The following is a 17,316-nucleotide window of genomic DNA, read 5'->3' as shown; positions in this document are numbered from 1 at the left end:
CAAACTGAGGGCTGCTGGGGGGCGGGGGGGGCTAAATAGGTGATGGGGGTTAAGGAGGGCACTTACTGGGATGAGCACTGGGTGTTGTATGTAAAGTGATGAATCACTAAATTCTACTCTTGAAATCGTAATACTACACTATATGTTAATTAATTTGAACTTAAATAAAATTTAAAAAGTGAATTCAGCTATCTAAACATTAAAATGATTATGCCTTTAATAAACTATACAGTTTTTAGCACTGCGTGGGAGATGGGTGGAAGGTTAATATACACATTCCCCTTTTACTATTCTAATCTGTTTTAATATTAAACCTTTATGATCTTAAATGTAAATATTATTTTTGTTGTGGGGATTGTGCACTGCTGAGTCCTTGGCACTTGGAATACTGCCTGGCACGTAATACAAGCTTAGTATTTGTCAAATGAATAAATGGGAAATAAGGTAATAAGCACTTAGCATAGGGTCTAGGTCAAAGTGCTCATTAGGTGAATGCCAGATTAGAATTGAAATCTTGCTTATTAGACTCACAATGTAAATTGTTCTTTGAATTTATAGAAACAAAAATAGCTTTATCTTTTCTTTTTTAAAGCCAACTCTACCCCGAATGTGGAGTTCAAACTCATGACCCCCAAGATCAAGAGTCACATGTTCTACTAACTGGGCCACACAGGCACCCCAACAGCTTTATCTTTTTGAGAACTAGTATTTCCTTTTGTGGTTTTAGTGAACTACTCTCCTATGGCCTTAGAAATTGCTCTCAAGATTTCTTAATGGAACTTCATCTTTAGCAATGAAGTCTCCTTTCCAGTTACAATTTCTATTGAGTTTGTTACAAATGATATATACGTACATATATGACTAATGATATATGATAAGATATTCACATATAAATTTGCTTTGAGGTTCACTAAGGCTCACTAACTTTGAGGATTGATACTTGGGAGAGGGAGGAAATTGTGCTATTTGAATTTTTAACCATATAAAACATCAAAGGGGTTTATACAGGTGATAAGATTATGGGCACTATAGCTTTCTTTTACTTTTCTGTTTTTTGGTGTTTTTTTTTTTTTAACATGGCAGTGATACATTCAATACTAAATTAAACCTTCCGAGGCTTATCCCAGATACTTGGCAATATGTTCAATCAGGGCACAAAGATGAAGCTGCTAACCCAAAACACAGACCACATGGAACAAGGAGGAAGGTGAGAAAGACAGAACACTACTTCTTCTTGTCTTTCTAGCAACCCAGTAACACTTGGCTGCAACAGAACCAACCACACTGTATGGAGTTAAGCCCCAACTCGAGCATAAAACTCTCCACTTCTCACAATGTTGGCTCCTTCTCAAAACAGTCTGAAAACGATCTCTCCAGGTATTTTGGAAATTTGGTTTCTGTTGCTCTGGGGAAAATATATTAAATGAACTTCTGAATTCTCTAATTTGAAGAAATGAAACAAGAGTCTTAACTTTCATCTACTGGATAAGCATTTAAAGTTAAAATGTATTAAACTGAACCTAACTTTTAACAAAATCTCTCCAATCCAGTCTTGCATGTTTATCTTTAAGGTTTTTGGTTTTGATTTTAATAGTTTATATATTTTTTTTCTATATTTAAACTCTTCTGCCTACTTGGTTTAGCACACTCCTACCTTTATAAATGTAAATGACTATATAGATGAAGGAAAAAAGAGAAATTACTCGCTAAGTTTGTTGCCAAGTTCTTCAAGAGCTTGCTCCTGTTCATGATATATTTTTTTCAACTGCTGATTTTCATCCTGGATGTTAAGGAACTCCTTCAAAACAATAAAAGACAGAAAATGCAATTTAAAAGAAATAAACAAGAAACTCCCCATTGTATATATACCAATAATTAGGAACATATATCCTTTAGCTTTTTATAAAAAACAGAACTCTATGTCCAAGCTCTTTCATAGCTGTTCCATCAACTATCACCTATTTCCCATTCATTTAATCTCCTTACTGGTTTTCTTTTCTTTTAAGATTTATTTATTTATTTATCTGGGGGGGGAGGGGCAGAAGGAAAGAAAGAATCTCAAGCAGACTCCCCAGTGAGCACGGAGCCCAACACAAGGCTCAGGGCTCAATCCCACGACCCTGAGATCATGACCTGAGCTGAAACCAAGAGTCAGATGCTCAACCGATTGAGCTACCCAGGCGCCCCATGGTTTGTTTTTTTTTTTAAAGTAAACTCTCCACCCAATGTGGGGCTTGAACTCACGACCCCAAAGAGTCACCCCTTCTTACTGGTATTTTTAAAGATGACCAGTATATTCTGTCTCTTTGGTATAAATATAAATTATGATTTCTCTTTTTAAGTAACTTAGTTTTCAAAGATATAATTTTTAAAGTTTTACCACCATTTACTTTTTTAAGACTAATGATTTGTTGGGTCTCATTTCTAAGATGAGATAAGGCATCTTTCTCCTTTTGAAGATCTTCCTGCAAAGTCTGCCTCCATTCCTTCTCAATCTTCAAATCAGTTTCCAGCTGCACCCTTGAATGACAAACACACAGAAGCTTAGTGCTATTTCTCACATGACAGTTGTCTGCTTTCTTCAATAACACCATCTTTTTGATTATTTTCACTTTTGTGCATTTCTTCAGGTATTTTCTTTCATAAATATTTTTTGTAAACAAGTTCAGCAGCACAGGGTTTTCTGATCCCAACATATCAATATATTTGCCAACCACAAAAACTCCTTCCTAAACAATAATTTATGTCATTTTTAAATTCTGTGTACATAAATGCCATATGAGCATATAAAATGCCTTGAAGGGTATACCACACTATTAAAACTGGTTGTATCTTGGGGGAATAAAACAAAGGAGAAAAATGTGAAGTTTTAATTATTTACATTTCTGTGCCATGTACAAAATTTTACAACTAACTATTGTTCTGATATAAGAATTACAGCAACCACTAAACCAATTAAACATCAGTCACAGAAAAATCAACCCTGGTACTTTACAGATTGCTTACAGGACAGAGCTAAGCCCAAAGAGACGCCAAGAGGAAAACTCATACAGTCTGGAAATGCCAATTCACATTCGAAAGCGCTAACATCATCATTCTAACAGGTGCTATCTGGCAAAACAAAAGTAGTCAAATTCCTACACTTTAGGATACCAAAGAGAAATCATTTTGAAAATTATTGCTCATAAGTAGGTGTAACAGATGAGTCATAAACAAATAATGCTACAATTTTTTTAAGATTTTATTTATTTATTTGACAGAGAGAGACACAGAGAGGGAACACAAGCAGGGTGAGTGGGAGAGGGAGAAGCAGGCTTCCCACGAAGCAGGGAGCCCGATGCGGGGCTCAATCCCAGGACCCTGGGATCATGACCTGAGCCAAAGGCAGATGCTTAACCGACTGAGCCACCCAGGTGCCCTCTAATACTTTAAATTTTAATAGCAATATATAATATTGAGACTTTCACAATATATCATTTTAATACTCTTGTGTTGATATTTTGATTACTTTTGTTTCCTCATAAAGTTAGCATTTCTATCTATAGCCATATTATTTTTCCGTGAAGTAAATTTTAGATTTTATAATTCAGGCTGAAGAGAAGAGATACCCCTAAATGGAATTTACAAATTGTTGATAAATACTATTTCACTACAAATTCAAAAGGAATACAGAGACAGGTATATGTTACTAAAACTGAAGTAACCAAAGTATGGAGTGCCTTGAGTGGCCTCATCATCCAGAATCAGAAAAAAAACAGTGAAAAAGCAAAGGAAAAATATTTTTAAGTTATTATAAATATATTGTCAAAATACACATTGACCACAAGAGGCAGAAACCATAAAGGAAAAAAAAGGAAAAACTATTTAAAACTTCAAAATGTCTAGGGGCGCCTGGGGGGCTCAGTCGTTAAGCATCTGCCTTTGGCTCAGGTCATGATCCCAGGGTCCTGGGATCGAGCCCCGCATCGGGCTCCCTGCTCTGTGGGAAGCCTGCTTCTCTCTCTCCCACTCCCCCTGCTTGTGTTCCCTCTCTCGCTATCTCTCTCTCTCTGTCAAATAAATAAATTAAAAAAAAAATTTTTAAATCTTAAAAAAAACTTTAAAATGTCTAAATTAAAAAACCACTATGAACAAAGTTTAAAAACAGTAAATTTAGAAAATATTTCAGTGTATGTGAAATACCCAGAGTAAATAAAGAACTCTTACAAGTAAATATTAATAAGCTGAACACTCCAAGGGAAAAAGTAGATAAGAACTGGCAATTCATAAAATAAGGAAATACAAAAGGATCCCACCAATAATCAAAGATGCAAACTCAAACGATAAAGCACAATTTTTCAGGCTAAAGGATTCCTTTAGATTAACTGATACGATGGTGTATTAATTGATATGATACATTGCCCATGACATAGCACATGCAATAAACAAGATACTAAAAAGCATGTAGTATGATCCTCTTTCTAAAATACATAAAAAACATCTATGTATACCAAAAAAAGGGATATTCATCAAAATGTAAAAAAAAAAAACAACTATCTCTAATTTTTATTTTCTTCACATTTTCCTACATTTTCCAACAGCATGTAATATTTTCAAAGTCAGAAATCAATAAAGTTACTTCCATTTTAGGAGAAAAAAATGGAAATTGTTTTTCTTGGACAGAGTCCCAGCTGCCCCTTTCTACAGAAACCATTACAATTTTTCTGAGCCATCAGGGATTCCCTGATCTCCAAATTGTTCACATGTTCATGCTCTACCAAAATGGCACCAACTGAGAGACAAAATTATTTTCATGGTTTTAGCAGAAACAAACATCTTCTCTCTAGAGTTGTATCCAAGACTTATTAACTAGGTTAGCCCCATAGCAGTAGGAACCCCAGAAGGCAAAGAATAACATGGTGAGGAGTTCCCTGAGGCCTCCTTTTGCCTCCTATATAGCTCAGAGTGGGTGTTGAAGAAGCCCAATATCTGTAATGGATACAGAAAAAAAAAAAAAGTCCAAAGAAAAGCCTGCTCTCTCTTGCTAAAGAACTGGGGAAAGGTAGCCTAGAATTGATAGAAACCTTTTTGACAATAAATGCCCTACTGCAGCAAAACAAAAAACAAAAAAACTCAGAGGAAAAAGCCATAGGCCCTCAACCACTGTTAGCAAAGGCCAAGCGGGGAGCTTAGATTGCCATCCGCACTGGCAATAATAAAGTGTCTCTCCCAATCCCCAAAGTGGTAATATCAGAGAAGTCCAAGTGGCAAGCCTGGACTTTCACTACTGCCCAGCACCCTCTTATGGAGACCACATTGGGAACCTGGACTTTTAACCCCACATCAATAAGGTATTTCTCACCCTCCCCAGGTCAGTGAAAGCCACATGAGAAGCCTAGATTTCTACCCCTGCCCACTGAAATGAGGTACCTCTACCTCTCTTCCAGAATGGTGTCAGCAGAGACCAAGGCAGAACCCTGGACTTCCGCTCCTACTTGAGAGTAACAAGGCACCACTCCTCTTTTCCACAGTGTCAGTAGAGACTGAGTGGAAAGCACAGATTTCAATCCCCGCCCAGTAGTTAGGCACCCTTCTCCATCCCATCCAGAATGGTTCTAGGATTCTACTATCCCCACTTGGTATAAAGAGTCAGTGTTGGGGCACCTTGGTGGCTCAGTCTGTTAAGTGTCTGACTCTTGGTTTGGCTCAGGTCATGATCTTGGGGTCATGGAATTGAGCCCTGCATCTGGCTCCATGCTCAGTGTGGTGTCTGCTTGGGATTCTCTCTCCCCGTCCCTCTGCCCTTGCGCCTCCTCCTTGCACTCTAAAATAAATAAATAAATCTTTAAAAAAGAGAGAGAGAGGAGTCAGCATCTATATTCCCCTGCTGGTGTGGTTTCAGTGGAGAGCTGCTAAAATTTAAATAAGATGTAGTCTCATAACATAATTCTCAATATGTCCAGATGCGACTGAAAAACACTTGTCATACCAAGACCCAAGAAAAATCTTAACTTGGATGAGAAAAAACAGATGCCAACATGTCAGGTAATTCTGACTATACAAGAATTTTAAAGCAGTCATCATAAAAATGCTATGACCAATTAAGAACACACTTGAAACAAAATAGTAAGTTTTAGCAAAAAAGATCAGACGAGATTGGGCACATTCAGGGTGGTACGGCCATAGACAAGTAAAAAAGAAAGAGAGAGAGGAAGGAAATATAGTCAAAAGGAAATATACAATAACCTCACTAAATGGGCTCAGTAGGAGAACGAAGATGATGAAAGAATGAATTTCAAAACACTACAACAGAGGGGCACCTGGCTGGCTCAGTTAGTAGACCATGTGACTCTTGATCTCAGGGTTGTGAGTTCAAGCCCCACATTGGGCACAGAGCCTACTTAAAACAAAACAAAACAAAAAAACACTACAATAGAAATTACCCAATCTGAACAAGAGACAAAAAAGACTGGGGGAAAAAAAAGTGTCAGAGACCTATAGGACTGTTTTTTTAAAAATCTAATATTCAAGGTTATCAGAATTCCAGAGAAGAGAGGGGAGCCTGGGAGCCTGGGAGGCTCAGTCAGTTAAACATCCGACTCTTGATTTCGGCTCCGGTCATGATTTCAGGGTTGTGAGATCAAGCACCGTGTCAGGCTCCATGCTCAGCAAGGAGTCTGCTTAGGATTCTCCCTTCTCCTACTTCCTTCTGTCCCCACTCCCTTTCTTTTCTCTAAAGTGAGTAAGTCTTTTTTTTAAATAAGATTTTATTTATTAGAGAGAGAGAGAGAATGAGTGGGAAGGAGGGGCAGAGGGAGAGGGAGAAGCAGGCTTCCTGCTGAGCAGGGAGCCCAATGCAGGGCTCAATCCCAGAACCCTGGGATCATGACCCAAGCCGAAGGCAAATGCTTAACTGACTGAGCCACCCAGGTGTTCCTAAAGTGAATAAATCTTAAAAAAAAAAAAAAAAAAAAAGAATTCCAGAAGAGAGAAAGCAGTTGGAGCTGGAAAAAATATCTAGAAAAAAAGCTGAAAATTTTCCAAATTTGGTAAAGATAAACATAAAGATTCAAGAAGCTGACCAAAGCCTAAAGAGGATAAATCCAAAGAAATAATCTTGGGTAGAAGAACAGGATTCAAATGACAGTATTTTTCATCAGAAACTATGAAAACCAAAAGAAAGTGGTACAACACTTTTCAAGTGCTGAAAGAAAAGAACTGTCAACTCAGAATTCTAAGGATATTCTGAAAATATCTTTCAGAAATGAAGGTGAAATCAAGACCTCAGATGAAAAAAAATAAATAAGAGAATTTGTTGCCAACAGACATACCCTAAAAGAAACACAAAAAAAGTTCTTCAGATACAGAAGAAAACTTGGAATTTCAGGAATGACAGAAGAACAATAAAGTTTTCTAAATTATGTTTAATGTTTGAAGGACAAACTATAATACTGTCTGATGTGGGGGCACATGGCTGGCTCAGCCATAAAGCATGCAACTCTTGATCTCAGAGTCATGAGTTCAAACTCAACAATGGACTTAGAGTTTATATTAAAAAAAAAACTTTCTAATATTGTCTGATATGGTTTGCGCAGAGAAAATATTTAAGTCAATTATGTTATAAAAGGGAGAGAGTAAAAAGATCTAAGTGGAAGCAAGGCTTCCACACTTCATTCAAAGAAGTAAAATGTTGGCACCAATAAACTGAAAAGTTGCAAATATATAAGATAGTATCTACAGCAATCATTAGAAAATCTATACGAAGAGATACACTCAAAAATACTATAGATAAATCAAAAAGGAATTCTAAATAATATTCAAGTAATCCATGGGAAGGCAGGAAAAAAGAAATAAAGGAATGAAAAACAAAACAACAAAAAAACAATAAAACAGCAACTTAAGCTCTCATATCAACAATTACACTAAATGTAAATGGACTAAATATATCATTAAGAAATTGTCAGAACAGATAAAAATATATGAACTATAAGAAACTTTCTTCAAATATACTGATGATGATAATAAAGATTAGGCTGAAAGTTTAAAGACCGAAAAGTGCGAATGTTAATGTTTTATTACATGACAATATTAATCAAAAGAAAGAAATAGCTCTATTAACATCTGACAAAGAAAATTACCAGAGATAAAGAAGCATATTATGTTGATAAAAAGGTCAATTCACCAAAAAGATACAGCAATCCTAAATGTGTAGGCACCAAACAACAGAACTTCAGTATACAAGAAGCAAAAACCGTTAGAACTAAAACTAGAAATACACAAATCCACAATTAAAGTTGGGATATTCAACAAATCCCCTTCTCAATAATTGACAGAACTATTAGAAAATTAGCAAAAATTGAGAGGAGTTTAATGTCACCTCAACCAGGAGTTTAATGTCACCTCAACCAATGGATCTCAAGGCAGCTTAGCAAGTTATACATCATAAATGGCATGTAGTCTGGTTTAATGATCTGTTAAACATAATACATAACTATTTTCTATTGTTGCTTTATTTTAATAACAAAAGTAGCACATATTGACTGGGGGAAAATACTGATGTTTAATAAAGTAAAAACTAAAATACCCCTGCCAATCTGCCATCACTCCCCTAAGATAATCATTCCCCAGAATCTGTATTCTTTAAACTCTTTTCTCTCTTTATATATATATGTAAATATGCACATATGCACAGTTTTAATTCTATAAAAAATGGGATTATACCTCACATACTGTCTGCAACTTGCCTTTATCAGTCCAATGACGTATATGGACATCATTCTTAGCTGGTAATAGATATATAGATCTGTCATATGAAGTATTAATAAAAATGTTCTCAAAAAACTTCTTATTCTTTGATAAGTTCCTTTGAGTTACAAAGGCATATTACACTCAGTACCTAGAAATATAATGGCCATCTGCTTTTATATACCAGCAGAAAGAATAAAATTCTTCTTGAGCAAGGTAACAAGATAGTTGAAATGCTCTGAAAACAATAAAGGGACAAAAAAACACAAGTTTTATCAATTATGTTTTCTAATTTTTTTTTATTTCTCAAGGAGAACTCCATAATCTAGCTGGCATCATTAACTAAAGGAAAATATAGGTATCCTACCATTATGTGCAAAAAAGAAGGGGTGGGAATTATGTTAATACAAGTATTTATTTCCAAGAGTGAAATACTCACAGCTGTTTCTCCTTTTGGGAGATTTGTTTCTGCAGATTGTCGGATTTACTCTGACACTCTTGTAGATATTTCTTGTCTTCATCTTCAGCTTCCATTTGCGCCTTCTCTGCTTGCTGCAATCTGGTGTAATTCAAATCAACTTTGGGTAAAACTGAGGCTAGAACTAGGGTGTAAAAGGGTGAAGAAGACAAATAAAAGAAAAATGGGGAAATAGAAACATTTCTAAATGAAAACAAAGTTTGGGGGGAAACTCACAAACTCAAACGTGAAAGAGCCACACAATGTCTAGAAATTGTTATGTGATTTTTTTTCAATATAACATATAATATGCCCAGAATACTATCTTCAAATTTGTTTTATTTCTTGTTCATAATTAACAATGCAAAGCAATACAGCCTTTACCACTTACGTAGAGCAGAATGAATTAACTTTGAAAGTATAATGGGTGTGTTACTGCCTTTTTACAAAACCATGTAAAGCACAGTATTTACGTCTACACTAGGTGAAGAAGCCACATTGTTATTTATTATGTTAGGATGTGTATGCCAGGAATCAAGTGTGCTACAAGGCCAAGAGCAAAGACCTGCAATTATTTCGAACAGCCAGGTCCTCCCTGTAGGATCTTTATGCATTTACTACATTATGCCGAAAGCTGTGTGTGTGTGTGTGTGTGTGTGTGTGTGTGTGTGTGTGTTGTGTGTATGTTAAGATTCAAAAGAATATAGTATTAGTTGGCAACATTCTCTAGAGATCATTTTTGTTCATCACTGATGTTTAAATATTAGCTTAAAATGTGATTTTCATTTGTTCTGTTTTTATTTGTAAGTCATTGCTTCTCCCTGTGCTTAGCTCCACTCCCTGCCTCCCATCTAGGATTTCTTAGATTTAACTTCAATGTTTTTATAAGAAAACTTTTCCCACGTATTAAAGAGACATTAACTCCTTGTAGGGAATCACAGGCAAAATTTCTATTCAACTAGCTGAAAACACTGCCTCTTCTTTTCTTCCTAAAAACATACCAGTGGGGCAACCTGACACATTTGAGAAGTATAAATGCCACTTCTGAGCAAAAGAGAATAACATTCAAGTTATCTCTAAATTGAAATTTAATTTTAAAATATTAACGTAGGGGGACAGGGACCCAAGTATTTCTCTAAGATTACAGAAACTAAAATAAAACTCAGAGTGAGGTAGGGCTTGAAGTTGTGCTATCACAGAAGAGGGCTAAGGGAACTGGAAAACTGAGGTGCTAGAGCACAAGAGAAAGGCCAATCTGGGTTATAAACTATTTTAAAACATATTAAAAAATCAGTAAAGAAGCCATTAGGCCAAGAGTGGGCCAAGAGGGAAAATTTGTGCCAACACACTGTGAAACCAAAGGGTTAACTTATTTTTAAACAATGTTTATATTTTCCATCAAAAAGTAGCTAAAAAGATAAAACTGCACTTGAAAATCCTGACCTCCAAAAGGTCAATACTCAAATCAGCCTTTGTGCACAAGGTTTGAGGAATGTGTTTTTGGAAATCCAAGTGCACCCACTCTGCTTCATGGCAGTGTATTACCACAGCAGCTGATCAAGAAGTGGACAGGGTTCTTAATACCCTTTTCAAATACTTAATAGCATAAATTATTTTCTATTTAATATATTATAAAATTGTCGACTCTCTTTTAGTCTGTTTAAATACAAGTGGTTTTCAGAAAGATATATCTTTGACCAGCTTGTACTGGTCCTGAGTGTCACTGCTGGCATATTTCACCAATGACATTGCAATTGTCCTAGTTTGAGTTAACAAATCACTGTCACTTCATAATGGAATGGACAGAAATTAAAGACAGAGAAAGGTAATAAAGATGTCCAAAATGTAAAAATGGGGATAAAGAAAACAAAAAAGAAAAAAGAAGAAAGAGGATGTCAATAAAAGAATATTCATGTCAATAAAGCATTAATAGTTATGTTTTTCATAAGTAGATTCAAAGAAAGCAATGATAAGACATATGTTGACACCAACATGACAGGTCAATGGAAATACATTACATTTTCCAACAATAAAAGTGAAAAATGCCAATACAAAACAATTCAATTTAAATAAAATTATTTATTGGTTTGGGTTGAGGGTCCTAGCTCAAAGAAACGCAACTAAACTGCCAACTCAAAGCTTGATTTCAGATAAAGAGATGATGAATGACAAAGGATATGACAATCAATATGCATGGAAATCAATCAGGGATAATTCCACCATAGATTTTGTTCGTTTTTCACTTTTTCAAAGTTTTTGTTTGTGTATTTGTTTTATGTCATCGATTGAACCACATGAAATTGCCGATATTAAATCTTTTAAGAAAATCCACAAAATGGCAAATTCAAATGAATTCAGCCTACTATAAAGCAACTTGATTCCATGCAACAACCAAAACAAAAAGGCAAAATCTTGCTGGGCTTAAAAAAAAAAAGTCCTAATAAATTTTCCTAATGGTTTTTGTGGCAGGTGTCAGAGTTGAATAAAGAAAAGGGAGAAAAAAAGGAAAAAAAGAAACTAAGACTGAAAATGCTGTACCTTTGCTCCAGCTGCCTCATGGCTGCAGTAATTTTATTGGTTTTTTCTTCTAGTCGGACAATTATTTCATTTTTTTCTTTCAAGCCATCTTCAGAACCCTATATAGAAAGAAAAAAAAAAAACTATAGTGGCTTTGATTTTTAAACCTGAATATTTTTAAGTTTTGTATACCATTTCACTATGGAATTTTTACTTTGAAATGAGTAGAGCTAATTTGTAGGTTAAAATACTCCTATGATATAAAGCAGTAGTAGTATTAGTATTCAATTAAAATGTAATAAAAAAAAAACTGCCTTTAGTGTTTCTGGAAGACAACAGAATAAACTCTTGTAAACTATGCTTTTTTTCCAATTAAATAAAGAGTTTTTGGCAACAAATCTACTTAAACAGTGATGTCACTTTATGAGAGAATTATAACGATTATTATAGTAAAGCATTTTTTTTTTTTTAAGATTTTTTTATTTGAGAGAGAGAGAGAGCACGAGCAGGGGGGAGGGACAGAGGGATAGTGAGAAGCAGACTCCCCACTGAGCAGAGAGCCCCACACGGGGCTGGATCCCAGAACTCTGGGATCATGATCTGAGCTGAAGGCAGACGCTTAACTGATTGAGCCACCCAGGTGCCCCTACAGTAAAGCATTTCAATCAAAATTAAATCTTTCTCAGGGCCCTTGGCTGGCTCAGTAGGTAAAGCATGTAGACTCCTGATCTTGGGGTTGTAGATCTGAGCCCATGTTGGGTGTAGGGATTACTTAAAAAAATAAAATCCTGGAGCGCCTGGGTGGCTCAGTCGTTAAGCGTCTGATGCCTTTGGCTCAGGTCATGGTCCCAGGGTCCTGGGATCGAGCCCCACATCAAGCACCCTGCTCTGGGGGAAGCCTGCTTCTCCCTCTCCCACTCCCCCTGCTTGTGTTCCCTCTCTCGCTGTGTCTCTGTCAAATGGGTATTAAAGAAGGCATGTTCTGCATGGAGCACTGGCTTATACACAAACAATGAATCATGGAACACGACATCAAAAACTAATGATGTAATGTATGGTGATTAACATAATAAAAATAAATAAAAATTTAAAAAAAATTTTTTTAAAAAGTAAAAAAAAATAAAAAATAAAATCTTAAAAAAATAATAATTAAAGGGGCACCTGGGTGGCTCAGTCGGTTAAGTGTCTGACTTCAGCTCAAGTCATGATCTCAGGGTCCTGGGGTCAGGCCCTGTGTTGGTCTCCACACTCAGCAGGGAGTCTGCTTCTCCCTCTCCTTCTGCCCCTCCCTCGAGCTCATGCTCTCTTTCTCTCAAATAAATAAATAAAATCTTTTTAAGAAAAAATAAATCTTTCTCAGGACTACACTGTATAAAGAACTCACAGAAATGTCCTGCATATTTAGATTGAGTTTTCCCAAAAGATTTAATCTTCATACTTAACCTTTTGGCATTAAAAAAGAAATTCAGATAGGTGATTTGTTTATTCTTTGATACCTATTCCATTGCTACACTACTTAAGCTTCCATAGAGAAAAGAAGTCACTGGTTTTTATTACCAATATAGCACAGCTAAAAACCAAATCTGTCATACAAAAAGTTATTTTCAATTTACATTAAACTCAAGAAATTCTAAGAATTTAAGAATGAGCCTTACCTCCAAAATCTATAAAGAACTTACCAAACTCAACACTCCCCCCAAAAATAATCCAGTTACAAAATGAGAAGACATGAATAGACACTTCCCTAAAGAAGACATCCAGATGGCTAACAGACACATAAAAAGATGCTCAACATCACTCATCATCAGGAAATACAAATCAAAATCACAATGAGATACCACCGCACACCTGTCAGAATGGCTAAAATTAACACAAGAAACAACAGGTGTTGGCAAGGATGCAGAGAAATGGGAACCCCTTGCACTGTTGGTGGGAATGCAAACTGGCGCAGCCACTCTGGAAAACAGTATGGAGGTTCTTCAAAAAGTTGAAAATAGAACTACACTATGATCCAGCAATTGCACCACTAGGTATTTACCCAAAGAATACAAAAATATAGATTTGAAAGGGGTACATGCACCCTGATGTTTATAACAGCATTATCAACAATATAACTATGGAAAGAGCCCAAATGTCCATTGACTGATGAATGAATAAAGACGTGTTTTATGTGTGTGTATATATGTGTGTGTGTGTATATATATATAATGGAATATGACTCAGCCATCAAAAAGAAGGTCATCTTAACATTTGCAACGACATGGATGGAGCTACAATGTATTACACTAAGCAAAATAAGTTAAGAGAAAGACAAATACCGTATGATTTCACTCATATGTGGAATTTAAGAAACAAAACAAATGAACATATGGGAAGGGGGAAGAAAAAAGAGGGAAACCGTAAGAAACTCTTAATGACAGAGAACAAACGGAAGGTTGCGGGAGGGATGTGGGTGGGGGATGGGCTAGATGGGTGATGGGTATTAAGGAGGGCACTTGTTATGGTGAGCACTGGGTGTTGTATGTAAGTGATGAATCACGGATTTCTACTCCACTGTAGGTTCACAAACTATAATTATAATAAAAATTAAAAAAAAAAAAGATCCTTACCTGCAACTTTTGATACATTTCTATGTTAATTGCTTTAACTTCCTCTAGTTGTTGCCGAAGGCCTATCAGAGTATCCTGCTTCTCATGGATATCTTTCTCCAACAACTTCATGGCAAGTTCAATTTCATGTTTCATACTAACTTGTACCGCTAGCTCATTTTCCACATCCTGCAATTTCAACATATCCTCAATTCACATACCACTTCAGGATGTCAAAAGTCAGACACACGACAGTTAATGACAACATGAAGAATTTTCTATTCACTATGTAGACTATTTTTTTTTAATGGTTTCATGTCACTAGGTATATGTCTTTTTATTTTTTAAGGATTTTATTTATTTATTTATGTGAGAGAGAGAGAAAGAGACCACAAGCAGCAACAGGCAGAGGGAGAAGCAGGCTCCCTCCTGAGCAAGGAGCCAGATGTGGGGCTCAATCCCAGGATCCTGGGATCATGACCTGAGCAGAAGGCAGATGCTTAACCGATGAGCCACCCGGAAGTCCCTGTAGACCACTCTTAAAAAAAACAAAATACGTTCCACTCAATTTTGCTATGAACCTACTTGAAAAAATAAAGTTTATTCATTTAAAAAAATAAAAAAAATACATAGACTACTCTTTTGAGGTTTAAGCCACATGAAGGGAATCAACCAGGTCCTGTAACATAACATTCTAAATATTTTCAACTGTGTATTTTGTGAAAATGAAAGCATTTTCTAGATATTATCACTATTCTACTGCTTCAAAATTAAGTATTTTTATGCCTCATAAACTCAGTATTAATTTTCCTTAATCAAAGAAATAAAGTAGTCTGGGGGTGTCTTGCTGGCTCAGTTGGAAGAACATGCGACTCTTGATCTTGGGGTCATGAGATCCAGCCCCCACATTGGGTGTAGAGATTTCTTAAATAAATAAAACTTGAAAACACACACACACACACACACACACACACACAGAAATAAAGTAATCCATACAAGTGAAGGCCAAAGATAACTCAAAAACCCCACTTCACAGTTTCAATTTCTTCTCTTATAGAATTTTACATTGGGGTGGGGGGATGGGGTACATGGAAGGCACATGATGGAATATACAACCAGGTGTTATGTACAACTGGTGTTGTATATGGGTGCACATGGGTGTTATATACAAATGATGAATCACTGAACTCTACCTCTGAAACTAATAATAAGCTATAAATTAAAAAATTCTCACATCAAAAACAAAGAAGTTTCCTAATATTAAAGACAAATAGCAAAAGGGATGGAAAGGCTAGCAATAGTCTCTTCTTGACCTGGGTGGTGATTATACAGGTATTTATGTTATAACCCATTAAGCTGTACATTTGTATTTTTCTGTAGGTATTATATCAATTTAAGGTTAAAAAAAATCAGTTAAATAAATAAATAAAATCTTAAAAAAAAATTATTTCAAAGAGAGAGAGAGAGCGCGCGAGAGAGAGCATGAGCCGGGGGAGGGATCGGGGAGAGGGAGAGAGAGTCCCAAGCAGACTCTGCACTGAGTGCAAAGCCCAACGCAGGACTCCATCCCACCACCCTGAGATCATGACCTGAGCTGAAATCAAGAGTCTGACGCTCAACTGACTGAATCACCCAGGTGCCCCATTAATTTTTTTTAAAGTAACTTCTATGCCCAACATAGAGTTGGAAATCATGACCCCAAGATCAAGAGTTGCATGCTCTACCAACTGAGCCAGCCAGGCACCCCAAAAATAAGTTAATTTTAAATATGATTTGGAGCACCTGGGGGGCTCAGTCAGTTGAGCATCTGTCTTCAGCTCAGGTCATGATCTCAGGGTCCTGAGATCGAGCCCCTTGTCAGGCTCTCCGCTCAGTGGAGAGTCTGCTTCTCCCTCTTCCTCTGTGATCCCTCTCGCTTTCACTCTCTCAAATAAATAAAATCTTTAAAAAAATTTTTAAATATCATTTCAGTCCTATTTGAATCCATCATTCTATTCTGTTTGTTTTTGTTTTTGTTTTTTTATTTTTTTTTATTTTTTTAAATATTTTATTTATTTGACAGAGAGAGACACAGCGAGAGAGGGAACACAAGCAGGGGGAGTGGGAGAGGGAGAAGCAGGCTTCCCGCAGAGCAGGGAGCCCGATGTGGGGCTCAATCCCAGGACCCTGGGATCATGACCTGAGCCGAAGGCAGACACTTAACGACTGAGCCACCCAGGCGCCCCATCTATTTTGCTTTTTTAATGCTGGTCACAATCCATTCATTTCAGATTATAACACAGTTTAAAAACACTTGATAAAAAAAGAATCTGGGCGCCTGGGTGGCTCAGTTGGTTAAGCGACTGCCTTCGGCTCAGGTCATGATCCTGGAGTCCCTGGATCGAGTCCCGCATCGGGCTCCCTGCTCGGCAGGGAGTCTGCTTCTCCCTCTGACCCTACCCCTTCTCATGTGCTTGCTCTCTCTCATTCTCTCTCTCTCAAATAAATAAATAAAAAATCTTTAAAAAAAAAAAAAAAGAATCTGAAGGGGTTGTAAGGGGGTGAGATTTCTATCCCACAGCAAGGAAGATAAGGCTAAAAAAGAGATTTTAAGTGATGCTTAAGGGTAAATTATTATTATGATTATTATTTTTGCTAATGTAAACTACCTGTCTTAACTGAGATTCATCTCGAAGCTGCCTTCTGGCTTCGTTGTACATTTCATCCAGCCCCTGCCGAGAATGCTTATATGTTTGAAGCTCAGTTTCCACATCCACTTTGGTAACCTAAGAAGAAAACATCAAGCTTTATACTGTGTCATCACTACTATCAATACAGCACAGAAATAAATATCCAGTCTATGCAAAAGTCCCCAAAAGTGGCAATTTCTGACACAAGACAGTGTGTTTGCAAACAGTCCATACTTACCTCCAGGTGCTGCTGTGTTTTCATTAAAATCAATTTATTTTCACTTCGTAATTGATGATTTTCTTCTTGGAGTTTAATGATATTATTTTTTGCTATTGCTAACTACAAATTATGAAACAGGGA

The 17,316-nt window shown here is 36.4% G+C and overlaps 1 protein-coding gene across 8 annotated transcripts in view; it reads right to left on the bottom strand.

The window, feature by feature from the left end:
* Positions 1–17,316, bottom strand: part of RUFY2 (RUN and FYVE domain containing 2) — a 46,330-nt gene that overhangs the window by 11,034 nt on the left and 17,980 nt on the right. For 5 of the 8 annotated variants that reach the window (XM_036113849.2, XM_036113844.2, XM_036113843.2 and 2 more), the window contains exons 9-15: positions 17,194–17,295; positions 16,935–17,051; positions 14,308–14,475; positions 11,720–11,817; positions 9,164–9,283; positions 2,391–2,520; positions 1,704–1,798 (exon numbers count right to left, since the gene is read on the bottom strand). In XM_036113849.2, coding sequence (XP_035969742.1) covers positions 1,704–1,798; positions 2,391–2,520; positions 9,164–9,283; positions 11,720–11,817; positions 14,308–14,475; positions 16,935–17,051; positions 17,194–17,295 — 830 coding nt within the window. Of the gene's footprint in view, positions 1–1,703; positions 1,799–2,390; positions 2,521–9,163; positions 9,327–9,500; positions 10,968–11,719; positions 11,818–14,307; positions 14,476–16,934; positions 17,052–17,193; positions 17,296–17,316 lie in introns of those variants that run through there. The other 3 variants (XM_036113847.2, XM_078077648.1, XM_036113851.2) reach the window with 3 other exon arrangements.

This window comes from Halichoerus grypus, chromosome 7, assembly GCF_964656455.1.
Source record: "Halichoerus grypus chromosome 7, mHalGry1.hap1.1, whole genome shotgun sequence".
Taxonomy (NCBI): Eukaryota; Metazoa; Chordata; class Mammalia; order Carnivora; family Phocidae; genus Halichoerus; species Halichoerus grypus.
This window is presented reverse-complemented; position numbering and strand designations above follow the sequence as displayed.